This window comes from Lycium ferocissimum, chromosome 9 (genome assembly GCF_029784015.1).
Source record: "Lycium ferocissimum isolate CSIRO_LF1 chromosome 9, AGI_CSIRO_Lferr_CH_V1, whole genome shotgun sequence".
Taxonomy (NCBI): Eukaryota; Viridiplantae; Streptophyta; class Magnoliopsida; order Solanales; family Solanaceae; genus Lycium; species Lycium ferocissimum.
This window is the reverse complement of record NC_081350.1, coordinates 11,619,353-11,637,363: the sequence shown is the minus strand read 5'-3', so window position 1 is coordinate 11,637,363 and position 18,011 is coordinate 11,619,353. Positions and strand designations below refer to the sequence as shown.

At 34.7% G+C, this 18,011-nt stretch overlaps 2 protein-coding genes across 6 annotated transcripts; one reads left to right on the top strand and one right to left on the bottom strand.

Moving 5' to 3' along the window:
• The first annotated feature begins 5,044 nt into the window (after positions 1–5,044).
• Positions 5,045–12,885, top strand: LOC132029635 (receptor-like cytosolic serine/threonine-protein kinase RBK2). Of its 5 annotated transcripts, none has more exons than XM_059418923.1 (8): positions 5,045–5,288; positions 5,685–5,809; positions 6,093–6,147; positions 8,585–8,607; positions 9,897–9,976; positions 10,079–10,214; positions 10,308–10,457; positions 12,526–12,885. In XM_059418923.1, exons 2-8 carry the CDS (start codon positions 5,783–5,785, stop codon positions 12,634–12,636), a joined length of 582 nt encoding a protein of 193 aa, XP_059274906.1. In that variant the 5' UTR covers positions 5,045–5,288; positions 5,685–5,782; the 3' UTR covers positions 12,637–12,885. The 5 variants fall into 5 exon arrangements, with proteins under 5 accessions (XP_059274906.1, XP_059274907.1, XP_059274909.1 ...); XM_059418922.1 differs by lacking the exon at positions 5,045–5,288 and adding an exon at positions 5,300–5,501; XM_059418924.1 differs by lacking the exon at positions 5,685–5,809 and having other exon boundaries at positions 5,047–5,288.
• Positions 12,886–13,913: 1,028 nt separating this feature from the next.
• LOC132029634 (zinc transporter 4, chloroplastic) lies at positions 13,914–17,808 on the bottom strand. The gene is made up of 4 exons (XM_059418921.1): positions 17,435–17,808; positions 17,247–17,307; positions 15,793–16,475; positions 13,914–14,642 (listed from the first exon to the last, which is right to left on the bottom strand). Exons 1-4 carry the CDS (start codon positions 17,447–17,449, stop codon positions 14,187–14,189), a joined length of 1,215 nt encoding a protein of 404 aa, XP_059274904.1. The 5' UTR covers positions 17,450–17,808; the 3' UTR covers positions 13,914–14,186.
• Between the last annotated feature and the right edge of the window lie 203 nt (positions 17,809–18,011).

Sequence of the window (18,011 nt, the reverse complement as noted above, 5' to 3'; positions counted from 1 at the left end):
TGTTTAGGAAGGGGATTTGGGGGGTTTAGTTTCCCTAAGTTAGAATTTGGGAACTCTTGATTTGAGCATGAATTTGATGATGGTTTTGGTTCATTTTTGGTATATAGACTCCATAGATGTTGGGTAAACTAATTTTGGGTTGAATTTCTTATTTTACCTCTTGTGGCTCAGCTATTTTGGGTCACTTTTTGGGTTCGGAACTAAAGTATAGCATTATGGGTATCATTGGATTCGTATAACTTTCTAGAATAATAATTTGACTATATTGTTACACCCCGTATCTTAGAATTAAGTTTAGCCTCGTATCGTTAGAGTTTTAGCAAAAAATCTAAAGATTTGAACGTTTTTCGAAAGTGGCCGAGGTGCCTACTTCGGGCAACCGTAACTCCTTGATTAGTTGAGAATTTGGGAAAGAACCCTTAATGAAAGTTGTAGCACGTAGAAATACCTTTCCAACCACATAAGGACCAGGCCACTCAGAGATCGGAGCAGGGAGATATGATCGTCGCAAGGTGGCTAATAGTAAGGCGCTTAAGATTCGATAGAATTGGCTAAGTTTCCGATACGTCTTCCTTCCATCCCTATTTCGTGAAAATACGTTGGTAAGTTGAGAAAACATAAAACATCAAAGTTATAGCACTTTGAAACATCTTTCCAACGGTATATTGTGGAGTCCGAACGGAGCTCTGTAAAAGAAGTTATGCCCATTTTATTGAACACTACGCAGAACCAACACAGGCCGCGCGTGAGGGCGCATGCGATTTCCCCATCGTGGGACGATCGAACAAAAAGCCCTCGCTGACTAAGCACCTATAGAGGGTCCCGCGTTGGATCTACGATGCGGGCCCAACGCGGATGGGTCGGGTTTTCGGGTCAAAACCTCATATTTTCGCGTTTTTCTTATATTTAAGCTTGAGATTTATTTCCTAAAACCCCCTCCCTTATTCACGAAAAATCATCATAAGGAAAGAGAGAACAAGTCCCAAGCCTCAAGAACCCTCCAAAGTGAGTTCTCCAATGATTATCGGTTGATTTCAAGTCTCTAATCCCTTTCTAACTTGAGGTAAACCCTTCTAATCGATAGAGTTGTGATTGGAACACCATTGTTGAGCAAAGAAATCCTAGAACTCGAATTCAAGAGGATTGGACTTAAAAAAGGTAACACTTCTGCTCTTTAATCATTTAAAGTTGTGAATTGATGAGTTTTTGGGAGAATAGTAAACGGGTTTAATAAAAAGAATCATATGAACTGTAATAGGGTTTTGTATTGTTGACCTAGGATTGTGATAATCTTATGGGTAATGAAGTATAATGATTGTTATATCTATTTGGGATTGTAGAATCACCTAAGAGCAAGAGAATGGTTGTTGGGTGTAGAAACACCATCATTAAGGGCTATGAAGCTTTATGCCCACCAAGTGTTTGATAAAATGGCTAAGTGACCAAAGCATGGATATTATTGCTAATATGGAATCCCTTTGACTTGTATTGCTATAGATTAAAGTTGAAAGGGTTGAATAATGTCGTATTACGCTCAGAAAGTATGAAGTTAAAGTATGTGAGGCTAACTCTCTACGTTTGGGAATGTTGATAATTCTCCATACGGTTTATTGACTATTACAATTTGCCTCAGATTTATAGTTATGCTTTAGTTCCATGAATAGTTGCAGAACCCCAATTCTCTAGTTTCGTATTTCGTTCATGACTTTCATTCCGACCGTTGTGAACTCAGAATGTAATCTAATTAGATTCGTGTTTTATACCCATGAGTCTCAGTCTAGAAACTCAACATGTTTATAAACTAGTTAAATTTTCAGTCCTCATAATCAGTTCATGAATACATGTCTTAATCTAGTTCTATTCAGTAATCCAGTATTATGTAGTCTAGCATGATTCAGTATTTCAGTATTATGCATTACAAAATGACTCTCAGCTCCTTGATATTCCATGAGTCTCAGCCATGAAAACTTCGTATGTTTACACTCTATAATCAGTTCAAAAATATATGTCTCAGTTCAGAGCTGACTAGTAGTTCGGCCTCATGTATTACAGTATGATTCTCAGTTCCTGATTTTAAATTCCTGAATGTTGAACAGTTGTATTTGGGCCTGAGGCCGTAGTTTATGCTTTATGCATCTTGGGCCTGAGGCCGTAGTTATGGATACGTATACTTGGGCACAAGGCGACATATTTTGCATGCTTATACTTAGGAACAAGGCTACAGATTTTGCATATTATACTTGGGCACAAGGCCACAGATTATGTCTACACATATATATTGGGCCTGAGGCCGTAGCTTATTTACTCAGATAAACAGGTGGTTTCTCATTCAGAACAAAGAGTACTTATGTTCAGTTACAGTTTCAGTTTCAGCACTTATTACATGTTTATTGATTTGGGCTACCCTTTCCCCGAGCACCCCACTTACAGTTCTTTTTTTTCAGTTGCTTTACATACCAAAGGCAATTTAAATGTATTGACGTCCCTTTTTCCCTGGGCCTGCATCTCACGATGCAGGTAACGGATTTACAAGTTGGCGATTCAGAGTGCTAGGATTCTCGTACCAGCTATTGGGTGAGCCCCAGTTCTTTTGGGGCATTATCTTATCATTACTTTACAATCTTTCAGTAATTACAGACAGTTAGTGTTTTAAGTACTTCATTATAGGCTTCATAGACTAGAGTAACAGTTAGACAGAGTCGCAGGCTTTTCATGTTAAGCTATGTTGGCTACAATTATGCTTCAGACTTATATTAGTGCTTCCGCACTTTGATTATGTATCATTCAGACTTTCAGTATATCAGCATGTGTTAGTTTATTTTCCGCATTCCATTTGTTATGATACCACATGTTGATTCAATCAACTAGTTGGTTCGCTCTGTCACATGTAGTCAGGCACCGAGTGCCATGTAACATCCAGGCCCAGGGTCGGGGCGTGACAATATTAAACTCGATTAGACAACGAAGTTACAGTTTTAACCTTCGAGTTTTGGGACGGAATTTGTGGGTTGATTTTCTAGACCCGAACCTTTTATATGGTAATATGGGTACCAATTGTCTCGTATTCATACGTATAATTCATGTTTGGACATATTGGGATAGTTTGGAGCTCTATGAAAGGGCAAGGCTTTGATGTGGTTTTCGGACTCCTATTCAGGCATGTTAAGACCTTTGAAAAAGCATCGAAAAAGAGACGACACCAAAACCACTAAAATCTGCCAACTTCCAAACTTTGATCCAACACCCGAAACTCATCCGAGACCCCCGGGTAGAAACTAAATATGCAAAATCAGTTCTAAAACACGCTACAATCTCACTCGCGCACTCGGAATTTCTAAAAGAGGTCATCTTGACCTGGTGTTGACCGAGGTCAACCCTAATTCTCATAAAACTAGATTTCAAACCAAAAATTCAAAATACCCCTGAGTATCTTGGGAGTCGAACCAACTACTCAAATAAGTCATAATCGACCTTCCGGACCTAATGAAATCTATGAAACTTTCAAAAAGACTCATTTACCCCCGATGTTGACTTTGGTCAACTAAACACTTATGAACTTCCAAAAATCCCATTTTCTTACCCCAAATCACATCTGAATGCCTCGGGAATCGCACTACATATCCCCACAAGTGAAATATACCGAAAAGAAGTTAGGGAAAGGGTCAATAGGGGTAAATAGTCAAAACAACCAAAACGACCTAATGGGTCGTTACGCTTAAGTCATGCTTCCATATCAATCAAATCTTTCCTCTCTAACTCGGATCAATATCAGCTACAGTAATCCGCAAAAAATGTGTAAGCTACTTATCTCGGATTAGTATTAAGCATGTCTTGTACTCAAATATTGTAGAGGGAATTAAGATGCATAGCTCAGAATGTCTGCTACATGTATTCAACTACATCCACTCAAGTTTAATCTGCTGCATGTGATAATTATTTAAGGTGAAAAATATTAAATAAGTGTGACTAAAGTTACAAAGAAAAGTTTTATTTTATTTGAAAAGTTCTATAATGGAACCCACATTATTGAATCATTATGATGTAATGTAAGAATCAAATTTATTGAGGTATTATGATGTCTAAATTGATGTTGAAGAATGGGTAATTCTCTGTGCTACAAAATCGATAAAGAGAAGCCTAAGCGTCCAATAGATAGTCTGTTACCATTAAGCAGATTCATTGAATAATATTTATAGCTTTTTTTATTTATTAGATCAAATTAATCAATTAATTGAAAGTAATTAATTAGTTAAGGGTAATTTAGTCGTTCAACATTTAAAGGGTATTATCGTAATCTAACTTTCAACTAAGGAGCTTTCACTTTTAGAGTATTATATATATAGACACACACACAAGAGTTTGTTCAAAATTACCGATGTTTGGTGATCCCCCAACCTTCTACATGGGCCTGCTTTTGTATAATAGTAATGGAGAGTGGTAGTATATTAGTGTTAGCCAATAGAGAAGAAAATATTTAGCAAAAGTTAGGAAATGGATGGATATAAATTCATGTAAGATACATTAGATATAATGCTCAAAACATGTGTTTCAAAGTCATCCTTTTGAATTTAGGATAAACTTTCATAAAGGAGATTCCTTTAATGGAGACGAGAGGATGACGAAGAGGAAAAGGAAAATAGAGGACAAAGATAGCAAGAGTTTTTAGAGACGGACGGGTACACATTCATGTGAGATACATCATGTATAACAATAAAAACACATGTTTCAAAAAGTGTTTTGGAAAGTGAGAAGCAGAAAAAAATTACGAGGGCTCGCTTCACCGAAGCGTGAAGCGAAGCGCACACTTTTTTCAACTAAAGTACAATTTATTAAAAAATAAAAAATATTAAATTTTCATAGATAATCAAGAACTCAATAGAAATAACACAATAAGAAAAAAAATTCAATTCTTAAATTAAAAAGTAAATAATAGATACTATAACTAGATAGTCAATAATTCTCATAACATAGTCAATAAAACTAGAAGTAAATAAAGCCTGATAAAACTAGAGAATCAGATAACAAAAAAAAAAAAAAAAAAGGCTACAATAAAATAAGAGGAGAAGAAAAGAAGATAAGAAAAAATCGAAAAAGAGGAGAAGAGAAGAAGAAAAAGGAATAGAAAACAGGGGAGAAAAGAAAAACAGAAAAAAAAAATCAAAAAAAGAGGAGCAGAGAAGAAGAGAAAATCATAGAGGAAGATAAAAGAAGAAGAAGAGAAGAGAAGAGAAAAACTTACCTTGAAACCCTAGAATTGGAGGAGAAGAAGAACAACGAAGAAGATGCGCGTAAGTCTATTGCAATAGTTTTAAAATTAGACCTAACCCTTATTTCAATTAAATTTTCAAAAACCTCATTTTTTTCGCAAAAGCGACAATTCATGCCTTGCCTTGTTTCTCGCTTCTTCCGTCGAAGTGAGCGCTTTTATGATCTTGTCATGCTTTAGAGCATAGAAGCGCTTGACCCGTCGCCTTGCCTCGCTTCACGCTTTAAGCACTGAAGTAAGTGCTTCAAAATCATTATTTTTAGTGAAAGACAAGCTTTAATATTAGAGATTCCTTTGGTAATTAAAGTAGATGACTGTTCTGGCAAGGTTTTAGAACATAGTTCCGAAACTGTTGCTGTTCAATTTGGTTATTTTGTTGATAAGGCTTATTTACAAGCTAAAGTGGAATATGGTATAGTCTTTGTAGTAAGTCAAAAGAGAAGCGTGTAGAAATGCTCCCAAGTATAGAGCGCAATTGTAACACAAGCCTTATTGAACTATTGAAGTAAGGAGAATATGAAGGGACAAAAGTATTTCTGTAATGTAAGTTTATGGTGATTTTTCCTAACTGATGTTGTAGCTTACCATCTAGAGTAGGTTTAGAGGGACTTTTGTTTAACATAAGAATTTTAATGCCCCAATCTATGATTTCTTGAATGAATGATGACTATAAAATGTACTAATTATTTATAGTTGTAAGTTAATAGATCTTCTGACCATCTTCTTTAGCTTGATTATAGTGTTTTTCCTCCATAATACAGTCTTACTTTCTAGCTTGGTATTTATTTTGTAGAATTTTTCTAGTGATTGTTTTTATATATGCTAGTGGTGGACTGGTGGTGTACATGATGTTGGAAAATTAGGGAGGAGAAACAGTTTCACTCAAATTCTTTCTTGAAGGCAAGTGAAGGAAATGATTGTTCTTTACTTCACTCTATGTGCTTACAAATTCTCTTGAAGACAAGTGGGGAAAAAATTATTCCACCAACTTAACTTACATAAAATGTTGTAGTACTAGATATATATAAAAATTCTCCTAACATGTACCTATTCTGGTACATGTATAATAATTTAATTCTAATTATTTTCAATTCCCTACTCATGAATAAAACAGTGTATGTGTCTAAGACAAATACAAGAGACTTCTTAATTCATGAACTAAGATTATTCATGTATCATGAAAATAAAAAAAGACCTTTTCCTCTTCCAACACAAGGTTCACATTTCAAGACTTATCCTTGAACCTTGTGCTTGAACTTCCCAAAACATTCTTCAACGTCTTCATCCTTCTTCGTCAAGCTCTTCCAAAATTAAACATCAACATTCTTCTTAAGAGTTCGGATGGTTTTCATAATTTTCTTCAGAAGATTCTCATCTTCTCAGAAGATATTTCCAGCTTGAGATTGGGATTGTCATATTTACTGATTGTTATTTCCAGCTTGAGATTGAGATTGAGATTGTCATATTTACTGATTGTGCTTTATAAGGCACATCATCAGAACATTCTATTTCACCGGTGCTCTCCTCTTTTGGAGATTTTTCAGTAGCATGAGGAGTTCTTCATCCTTTTCTCAATTATCATATTTATTGTAAAACCCTTTTTAGGTTCTACAATAATTGATAGTGTTTTAGAAGCGTCCACTTCTTCATGAATCACTTCTTTATATTTTCATCAAACCTAGTATTTTAGATTCGACAACCCGCTTTCTCATGTTTACAGTAATCTTCATCTTTTCTCGGGTTTGACAAAAAGAAATCTTCTTCAATATCTCCTCTTCAATCCCTTGATAGATGAGATTGTGATTTTCTTATTCATTTGGCAGCAATATGATCATCTACCTCTCTATTCATGATTCTTCGTCATGCAATTACTTCATCAAGGGTGACACCTTTGTTGGGTTCCTTACTCTAAAAAAATATCCTTCAAAAGTTGTTACAACTTTTGAAATCATGGTAGTTCCACCTACCAAAAACAATCTGTTCAAGATGGTGCTTCTCTAGCCCAACATCCTCATAGATCTAGTAGCTAATATCAATCACATTCATTTAATATGATGATTCATTCTTTCGAATGTTGAAGAATACGAGTTCTCCTCAGGTCTCTCATGACAAGTGGCTCTGATACCAAAGGTAGAAAATTAGGGAGAAAAAGCACTCTCAATCACTCAAATTCTTCCTTAAAGACAAGTGGAGGAAATAATAGATCTTTACTTTCTTATAAGTTACCTTGAAGAAAAGTGAAAAAAATTGTTCCAATAACTTAACTTACATAAAGTATTGTGGTATTAGGCATTTGTGAGAATTCTTCTAACATGTACCTATTCTAGTATATGTATAACAATTTAATTCTAAACTTTTCTTATTCCCTAGTTCATAAATAAAATAATGCATGTATCTAAGACTAATATATTAACCTTCCTAATTCATGAACTAAGATATTCATGTATCACGAAAATAAAAAAAGATATTTTCTTCTTCCAACACAAGGTTCACATTTCAACAATCCTCCTTGAACCTTGTGGTTGAACTTCCCAAAACATTCTTCAATGTCCCCAGCTTTCTTCGTTAAACTCTTCCAAAATTGCACATCAACATTTTTTTTAGAGTTGGGATGATTGTCATCATTTTTCTTCAAAAGATCTTATCTTCTCAGATTCCCTCAGATCCTCGTCTTCTCAGAAGATATTTTCTTCTTTGAGATTGAGATTATCATTTTGACTGATTGTGCTTCAAAAGAGACATCATCAGTTTCATTAGAACACTTCTCCTCACCATTGCTCTACTATTTTGGAGATTGCTCAGTAGTATGACTTCTTCTTCATTAATTTTTTAATTATCATATTTACTGTAAAAAAAAATATAGGTTATATAATAATTAATATCATTTAGAAGCGTCCACTTCTTCAGGAATCACTTCTTTACATTTTCATCAAAGCTAGTTTTGTTAAATTCGACATGTACTTTCTCATGTTTATAATCATCTTCATCTTCGTTTTCATCTTCTCTCGGGTGGGTTTCGCAAATAAAAACCTTCTCCAAGATCTCCTCATCAATCCTTTTATATATGAGAGTGTATTTTCTTATCCATCCTTCTCATGGAAGCAATATCATCCGCTACCTCTCTATTTAGATTCTTCGCCATGCAACTAATTCATACGCAACTACTTCATCAAGGTTGGTACTTTTGTTGGGCTCCTTGCCTTAGAAAACATCCTTCAAAAGTTGTTTAACTTTTAAAATCATTGTAGTTCCACCTATCAAAACAGTCAATGACTCTGATACCAAATGTTGAAAAATGAGAGAGGAGAAGCTCTCTCAATCACTCAAATTCTTTCTTGAAGACAAGTTGAGGAAATAATAGATCTTTACTTCCTTACAAATTATCTTGGAGACAAGCGAGGAAAATATTGTTCCAATAACTTAACTTACATAAAGTGTTGCAGTACTAGGTATTTATTAGAATTCTTCTAACATGTATCTATTCTAGTACATGTATAATAATTTAATTCTAAACTTTTCCTATTATCTAATTCATGAATAAAATAATGCATGTATCTAAGACTAATACCTTCACCTTCCTAATTCATGAACTACGATTATTCATGTATCACGAAAGTTAAAAAAGAAAAAAGAAAAAAAGAAAAGAAAAAGGAAGATCTTTTCTTGTTACAACACAAGATTCACATTTCATGCGACATCCTTTATGAATCTAGTGTTTGTCCACTTTTCTAAGAACATGCATCTTCATTATTGTTAGGATGTAATACTTTTAAAAAAATCATTGTTGGAATATAATATTCATAGTTGTATCATATCATTTGGAAATTCAAGATATCTGATCATAGTTGTATTACTGTATGATATCTATTCTTAGAAAGATGTGTATATGACTATATTTGACTTGATGAAGATGTATCAGAAGCATATTATACTTCGTACTCCCTTTGTCCCAAAAAAATTGTCCTCCTTTCCTTTTTAGTCTGTCCCAAAAAGATTGTCCCCTTACTATATTTAGAAACAATTTAACTTTATGAGATAATTTACAGCCACACAAGTATCTAAGGCCTGTTTTGGACTATACATTTCAAAAGTCTTCCTTTATTTCTTAAACTTTGTGTCAAGTTAAAAGAGGACAATCTTTTAGGGACGGAGGGAGTACTATTTAAAAGAAATAATGCATGAAGAAATTTACATGAGAATATGCAATACATGGACGGTCTTTGTATTTCTAAATATATGATTTTATGTAAATCAAATAGTTCAAAGGTTTATGAATTTTCTGAATATGATGGAAAAAATCAGATAGATATAAATTTCATCTATCCTAGGTTTAGAATTATAAGTCCAACTTCCATCTTTTGTATTTGATTATATCAGTGAATGCATAAATCAATCTAATAATTGCAAATTGCACTGGTGGATTAATTTTTGAACGGTCCAAGAGTTATGACAGAGAGAAATTATAGGCAAAGAGGTTCTTCTTCTTCTTTTAGTCTATTAAGCTATTAATTGAGTTCCATGCAAATTTAGTGCTTAGTAGTCATGATAATGTGCGTGTTTGCTGCAAATTACCCTTGATTATTGTCTATTGTAAGCATGCGTACCGATGATCAACAAATTGTAAATGCAGTTTTGTGACTTTGGCCTTGCAAAGTGTCTTCCCAAAAAGCAAAGACATCATAACTTGGGCAAGTTTGAAGGCACATTTGGGTCTGTTAGTCCTGAAATATGAACTAAAAGCTTCGGAAATATCTCTGATATCTTTCATCTACTTTGCAAGGAGATCTAATGCATTTGTCTTGACATTGTCAGGCATTTTGCGCCAGAGTATTTTATACATGGTGTTGTTGATGAGAAAACCGATGTATTTTCTTTTGGTGTGCTGCTATTGGAGATAATAACTGGACGAAGAACAGTAGATGATTCACAACAGAGCCTTGTCCTTTGGGTACTTTCTTGTATCAAGTCTTCCATCATATTCCTTCTTACCTAATTCAGGAATACATCCTTACCATACAAGCATACACTTATAAAACTGTAGGCTAAGCCTTTGCTCGATAAGCACGACGTGAAAGGACTAATTAATCCTGTTCTTGGTGATAAATACAATCCAAACGAGATGGAGCGTATGATTCTAACTGCTGGCTTATGTGTAGAATGGAATCCACTTAAGCGGCCTCAAATGAATCAGGCAAGTATTACCTTCCATCACCCTCATCTGCTTGTAGTTTTGCAATTCCTGTCATTTTTGTATCATAGAGGTGCATGTTCTTCTGATATTTTATTATTCCATCTTCTTCCACGGACTTGCTAACTTTTGGCAAGTTTACTAGGTTAGTTCTCATGGCATAAAACCTCCTGTTGGGGCACAAGATGTAGAATTACAAAATATGTTGGTTATAATTGTTGGGTTCGAAATGTTTATCTTACTTTCCTTTTTAGTCTGTTTAAAGAAAAATGTCTTAGTCCTTTTTTGGCTACTCTTTATTTTCTAACTTTCCACATGGCATATTTAAGACCGCAAGATGAAAGGGCATTTTGGTTGATTCTACATATCTCTTGTTAACAATCTTCTTTACTTTCTTAAACTCCGTGTCAAATAAATATCAGAGAAACATTTTGAAACGGAGGGAGTATTTTTTATTTTTTTTTATTTTTTAAGGATGATTATTCTTTAAAGGTGAGATGACAAAGGTCACAATTTGCAGTTTTAGAGCCATAAGTTAGCCAATGTTACATAATCCATTTAATCAATTAACCCATAAAACAAGAGTTAAGAGTATGCTTCTTAGGTGAAAATAAGTAAAATACCAACATGTACAGGTTTTGCACAGCTGCTTATATATGGATATTGCATAGAAACCTAATCTCAAGAATGAAAATGGAAACTTTTTGTGTTGAAAGATAAAATTATGGATCAAACTTTAGTAATTCAATTCCACCTGTTATATACTTGATTGCAAACACTTGTAAGTAGGGGTGGGCGTTCGGTTCTTCGGTTCGGTTCATCAAACTTCGGTTCGGCTATTTCGATTTCGGTTTGTTGAAGGTAGACACCGAACACCGAACCAAACTTGTTTGGTTCGGTTCTTTCGGTTTCGATTTTTTGAAGGTCGGTTCGGTTTCGGTTTTTTCAATTCGGTTTTTTTGATATGATATTAGAAGCGATTCCATTTACACTAATTCACATTCTCAAAAGCAATAAAACATAAAACTGATAAATTGAAATCAAAATCAAACAAACAGGATACACAATAACAGAAAACCATAACCATGATATAAGATTACTAGGTATTATATACATACAGTAAGAATAATTAAGAAAACACATAAAGGACAGACATTAATCCTAAAGACACATCCTAATCACCTTCATTTGTTAAGGATATTTGATTTTCTCAACTAAAGTGGAAAATTAGGGATACAAAAGTAAAAGAGGGCTTATTACAATTGGGTTTTTTTTGGGCTTAAACTTAATGAGCCTGGACTATTTTAATTTTTTTGGGTAATGTATTAAATTTCGATTTAAACCGAAACACCGAAGTTTCTGAAAACGTAAACCATAAAGTGTTCGAGTTTGTTGAAATATTCCGATAGATCTCCGCTCGAAAAAAAATTTGTTAACTAATATTATACCACTGAGCAGCGAGCTTAGCGAATTTTTTTTATTAATAATGAAAATAATGAAATCATTTACAAAATGAATAATACGCTTTGCAAGATTAAAAAACTATAATCAACCTAAGAGTATCTCAACTCTAAGTTGATTTCACAGAATATGGTCCTACCAAGTAATGGCAAAATAATTAAAACTACTAAGAAAAAATTGGTTCGAGTAGCCTTTACATCAATACGGCTCTAATTTCTCCAAGCTCTCACCAAATGTGAGAGAATATACTTGTCAAGAAGAGAATAAACTACGGTGGACGTTCAGTTCTTCGGTTCGGTTTTATCAAACTTCGGTTTGGCTATTTCGGTTTCGGTTTTTTGAAGGTGGACACCGAACACCGAACCAAACTAGTTCGGTTCGGTTCGGTTTCGGTTTTTTGAAGTTCGGTTCGGTCCGGTTTTTCGGTTTTCGGCATTTATGCCCAGCCCTACTTGTAAGAAGTTCTCTTCTATGTTAATTACTAATTTCAATAAGACAATTGGGCCTTTTGTTTTATCTTTTTGTTTTAGATGGTATCAAAAGTCTTTATGATCTTGGTAGAGACCTACATTGCTTTCAGATTGAAACAATGATCCTTTTCGTATTGCAGGTTTTTGTCCTGCTGGGGACTGATAACGAATGCTTACAAGCAGAAATAGCTGCGAAGGAGGACATATTCAGAAGAACTCATGAATGCAGCACAACTCAACAAAATGCATGAATGATCTTAAACAACTTAGGCTAAGACATTCAGTTTCTGATGACAACATTAAGACCTCAGCTACTTTGATTATCAAAGATAGGTAAAAGTAAGAAATTGCTTTTCCTGGTAACAATTTGACTTTGTTTTTTGACATGTCATAATCTATGGTACTGAGACTGTTATGCTGGCAATAATTAGGCGTTTGGCCATGAAAACTAAATATTTTTCACTTTATTTGGAATTTGAAGTTGGAGTTGTGTTTGGTTATAGTTTTTGCAAAGAATATTTGGTTGTTTAAATGTACTGAAAGTGAAAAAAGTGAAAATAGGGTTTTATGTGTTTTTCAAATTCCAAGCCAAACGTTGATTTTCAAATAAAGTGAAGAAATTTTCTGGAAAAAAGTGAAAATTTCTCATGGCCAAACGGGTTATTAGAGGAGCATTTTTGTTTGAAAGGTTTAGTTTGGACTTTGGGTGGGTGAGGTTGCCACATAACTCCTTGAAGAGAAGACTAGTTAAAAGCAATTTTAGTAATGGATGAAGCGTATTAGGACACGAGTATGGAAGATCTTAAGTAGCAACCCAAATCTGAGAATTTGAACCTCAAAAGTATAGATTTACAAACTTTATAGGCACGTGAATGTTGTTTTCGACATAGTACAACAAGAAAGAAGACTTTCATCTAATGTGTAATCACTGATCTTATCAGTGTTAAACTTAATAAAAGAGGAATTTGATTCAGAAGAAGATAAAGACCTCCAACAGAGAGAGATTCTTATTCTTTGTGATAGGTTGGTAGATGTTGCTTGTTGTAGAAATACCTCAACACAACATTGAAGAAGGAAAACCGACCTATTCGTTATTCCTCTCTAACTCTCCAAGTCAAAAAGTTCTATTACAACTTCCTCCATTTAGAAAAGCATGAGGTTCAAACACTAAAGCACCAGAGTCATGCCACTTAATTTTCATTATTGATTCCGTCAATTACAAAATAGCCAAAATTTGAAATTTGTGGGTTAAGGATTCTAACCTTTTTAAGTTACTTGGTTATGACATGTGAAAAAAGCACAAATTCTAAAATTCTTTCTTTCTTAAATATCGTGTCCAATCATATAGCTCCACATAAAATCGGAAAGAGTAGTTCGTACCTCATAAATGCTAAAAATAAACCGAGTCTGACTCTGATATAGACGCAAACGAAACATCATCAACGGAGTGTATATACTCTCAAGTTAGTTGCCTCCGAAGATCATAATCATAATCATATCTCAAAACAAAGAAAACGGTCATATAATATGAAAAAGAACATTAACTTATTTGATTGCATGACTTAAATACAACATTTCTCTTCTTTTCTCTTCTCTGTTTGCAACTCCATCTTCAAATTAACTACATAAGCACCCTTCCAGCCAGGGCCCACAACAACATCCTCCCCAAGGTCAAGGAGGAGTAAAATGACAGGAAAAAAAAAAATTGTAAATAATTGCTTGCTTGGCTCATTTTATGAATAATAATAATAAGATACAAAAACAAAAAAAATATTACATGCATCTAATAAATGTGGTATTATCATGCCCATATTGCAAGAAGGGACATGAGTCCAGCCCCTAAGAATAAAGCAAAATAAGAAACTACTTGAAGCCTTGTATTGCAGCTCATTCTCTTACTCAAGAAATCTGCAGCAATTAGGTCTACTAAAGCCATGTAGACTAGAATTCCAGCAGATACTGAGTTAAGGATCCCTTCCACCACCAAGGCTCTCGGGCTATGTGGATCGTAAGATGAAGCAGCTCCAATCCCTATAGCGATTCCCAAGGGGGTTGTTATGGCGAAAAATGTTGCCATTACAGTGGAACGAAGGGAATTGAACTGCGCCTGTGAGACACAACCACCTAATGCAAAACCTTCGAAGAACTGGTGGAACGACAACGCCACGAGCAAGGGTCTTATTGTACATGGACTTTCTGAAACACCCAATGATATGCCTATTATGAGAGAATGTGATACTATCCCAAGCTCCAAGACCTGCCATAGAAAGAATTGTTGGAATGACCAAGTATTCACAATCAAACTGACAGGTATACAAACATTATGTATACAAAGACAGGGCAAATGAAACTTGGGAGTAACGAAACTTTTGCTCATTTGCCAATTAAACAAAAGTAACAAGCTGGTCCTAGTCTTATAATATACTACTAAGGAAACAAGCAGCCCAAGAAATCTATTCTGTGAACAACTGGATGCACACCTCACCACAGTATCTAATGACGTGTACCTGATAGACCAAGGGAAGCGCTAAAAAACTTTAGGTACTATTCCGTGTAAAGTTGGAATTGACATGACAATATATGCAATATCTCAGAGGTTTGTTGAAAATCTTAAGCACCAAACGATTAGAAAGCAACTAGCAGAATACCCAACTAAACCTAGAATAAATAATAGTATCATATAGTTACCTACTGAATGTATTTATCAAAGCTCAAGGAATAGAGGCTTATAAAAAGCTGCAAGCAATCAAACTACATACACCTCTATCCAAAATTAAGTTGGATTCATCTATTGAATTCTCTATATCAATTCCATAAAAACCTGTAAGTTGTTGTAAATTCGGTAAACCATTCAAAACTACAAGTCATTCAGGAAATATTACATCAAGTTTCGTGGCACGATATCTGATTAAATCCAAACATTCTCTTTCTCATAAATGCTAGCATTTAGGAAAAGGAATTGATTTCTTTAAAACCTACAACTGATGAGATAATCCGAAACCTTCCAGACAGCACTCACCAAATTCCACAACAAACTTCGTTTCGTTAGAAGATAAGTAATGCTGGGATTAGTTATGGTAGCATTATTTCTTGTCGACTGTTTGGTTTGTTGTATTAAAAATAACATGCATTGCATAATTTCTAAATAGTATTGAACAGGGTGTATAAGTACAAGAATAGTACGGATATTGTTAATGTCATGATTTACAGTGTAGTAGAATAGTATTGAATTGGGTGTATAAATAAGTAATACTGGTATTAGTTGTACTAGACTTAAATTTGCAACCAAACATTTACTAGAATTTTATACCATCATTATTCTACCTAATACACCCTATCAACGACCCCTTAAGCTAAGAAGTACAGAGAAAGGCCAATGACATGTGAAACAATTCAAGCAAAATTACCTGAGAAACAACAACATGCCTCACTCCACCGTCCTCATCCCCACCACCGAAGCTATGGGAGTGTGAATGCCCATGGGAGTGCCCATGTTCTTGTGATTGGCTATGGCTGTGATGAGCTGCATGTGCATGCATCCCCACAATGTGTATTGCACCACTTTCTTCTTCACCAAACAATTTATCATTCCTTGCCTTTGGCTCAACTGGTACAATAGCTGATTCCGACACCAAGTCCCCTGAATCAGTCTGATCCTTTCGGTTTTCTTTCTCTTGTTTCCTTTCATAATACTGTGTCCCAACAAAGTCAACCACCAAGGTACCCAATGCAGCCATCATAGCGATAAAACCAGCAAAAGGGAATATCTTCCAAGGAGATTTCGGAAGACAAGGATTAGTTAATGATGACGTAGCGCCTGGTAACATGTGGACAAATCCTGTGGCGAGGATGACACCAGCAGCAAAGGCTTTAGCAGCAAGAAAGAGATTAGAGTCGGTTCGGAGGAACCGGTGCTTCTTGCCAACTAATGGGATGCCAACTCCGCAAACACCCGCTATTAGGATGGCTGAGATAGCCACAAACTTAAGGGTGAGAGCAGCCGAGTTATCTCGGCATCCGTCTGTCGCTTCATCAGCAGTACCACAGGCAGTATTGGAAACAGATTGAGAAAGTTTCAGCATAATGGTATCTGTTTTGACCAAAAGAACAGTAAAGACTGTCAGAATCATTTCAATTTCTACATAATTGAAATACTTAAACAATGAAGAACCATCAAATTTTTCTTGTTTATTCCTTGAAACAACACTACAACCAGTCACCTCATTACAGTAAATTTAACAATTTTGATGTGATACATGAAATTCATTAAGTAATTGAAGGCAATGCGATCTGTATTTTCCCAAGTAATATACATGAAAATAAATAACAAATCCCATTTTTGACAAAGTACAACTAATACTGCCTTTCTTTTTTCTTTCCCTTTCCCAGCTTTACTACATGAGTGAGATTCAGCAGCCAAAACAGACATAACACATGCACAGAGCAAATGAAGACAAGATATACAAATAAAATAAAAAGCAAACCTTTAATACCAATTCAAATTTGGAACTCACTACCCAACATTTCATAAAAGCAAAATCAGTACAAAATTGAACCCATCCAGATAATGAACGTCAAAACAAAGAGTGTTCAGTTTCATCATAAGACTCAAAAAATGAACTACTTATAAACTACAATAAACTAAATTTAACATCCAAAGTGAACATAAATCACTTGATGAAGACACTGAGTAACAAATTGGAACATCAAGAAATGAGAATTCCTCAATACATAAAAAAAAAAACGATTTTGAGCAATTCTCCATCAATAACAAACCAAAACAAGCAATACCAAGAATTAAAGATTCAGTATTTTTTCCATTTCCTCAATTCCCAAAACAATTACAACAAAAAATGGTTACCTGATAAAAAACCAGTCTTTTCTCTAATATGGTCCATAGAAAAGCCTAGGGGCACAAGATCCTGAAAATAACAAAGTAGTAGTATTATTAGAATAAAACTCACAACTTTCAATGGAAAACAGAGAAAGGAAGGAATACACATAATAAAAAGGGAGTGGGGTTGTGGGGGCACTAAAAGAAGAACGAACCTCAATGAATGACATGGGATATGTGCCAAAGAGAGGGAATTTGTCTTTCTCTTTTTTTTTTTTTTTTTCAATTACAGGTAATAAGTTTTAACACGAACAGAGAAAGCACAACACAAACACAAATCTCTATATATAAGCATAAGAAGGGTTTATTAATCTAATGACAAGAAAATGGTGAATATTATTATAATTCTTGAAAACCAGTTTATCCAAGAAAAAGAAATGTTTATAGGAGGAGGGTGTAGAAAAGGATAAAGAAAGGGAAATACTAGTAGATGGGGAGAAATGGATGTCGACATTAATTGTAAAGAAAGAAGAGAGAGGAGATGGGAGACTTCGGGAACGGTCGCTTGTTTAACAAGAGAATGAGCACCACTGTGTCGACACCCCCTAGTCATGCCGTCCACCTTTTTTTTTTTTTTTTTTTTAAAAAAAAAAAACTTCTTTCCGGAACCATTTTATGTACATTCAAACCAAACGCTTTTTCCACAAGTGGTGTTTGAATAAATTAGGGGAAAAGAGTCAAATTTGTCCCTCTACTATGTAAAAAGGATCAGATTTACCCTCCGTTAAAGTA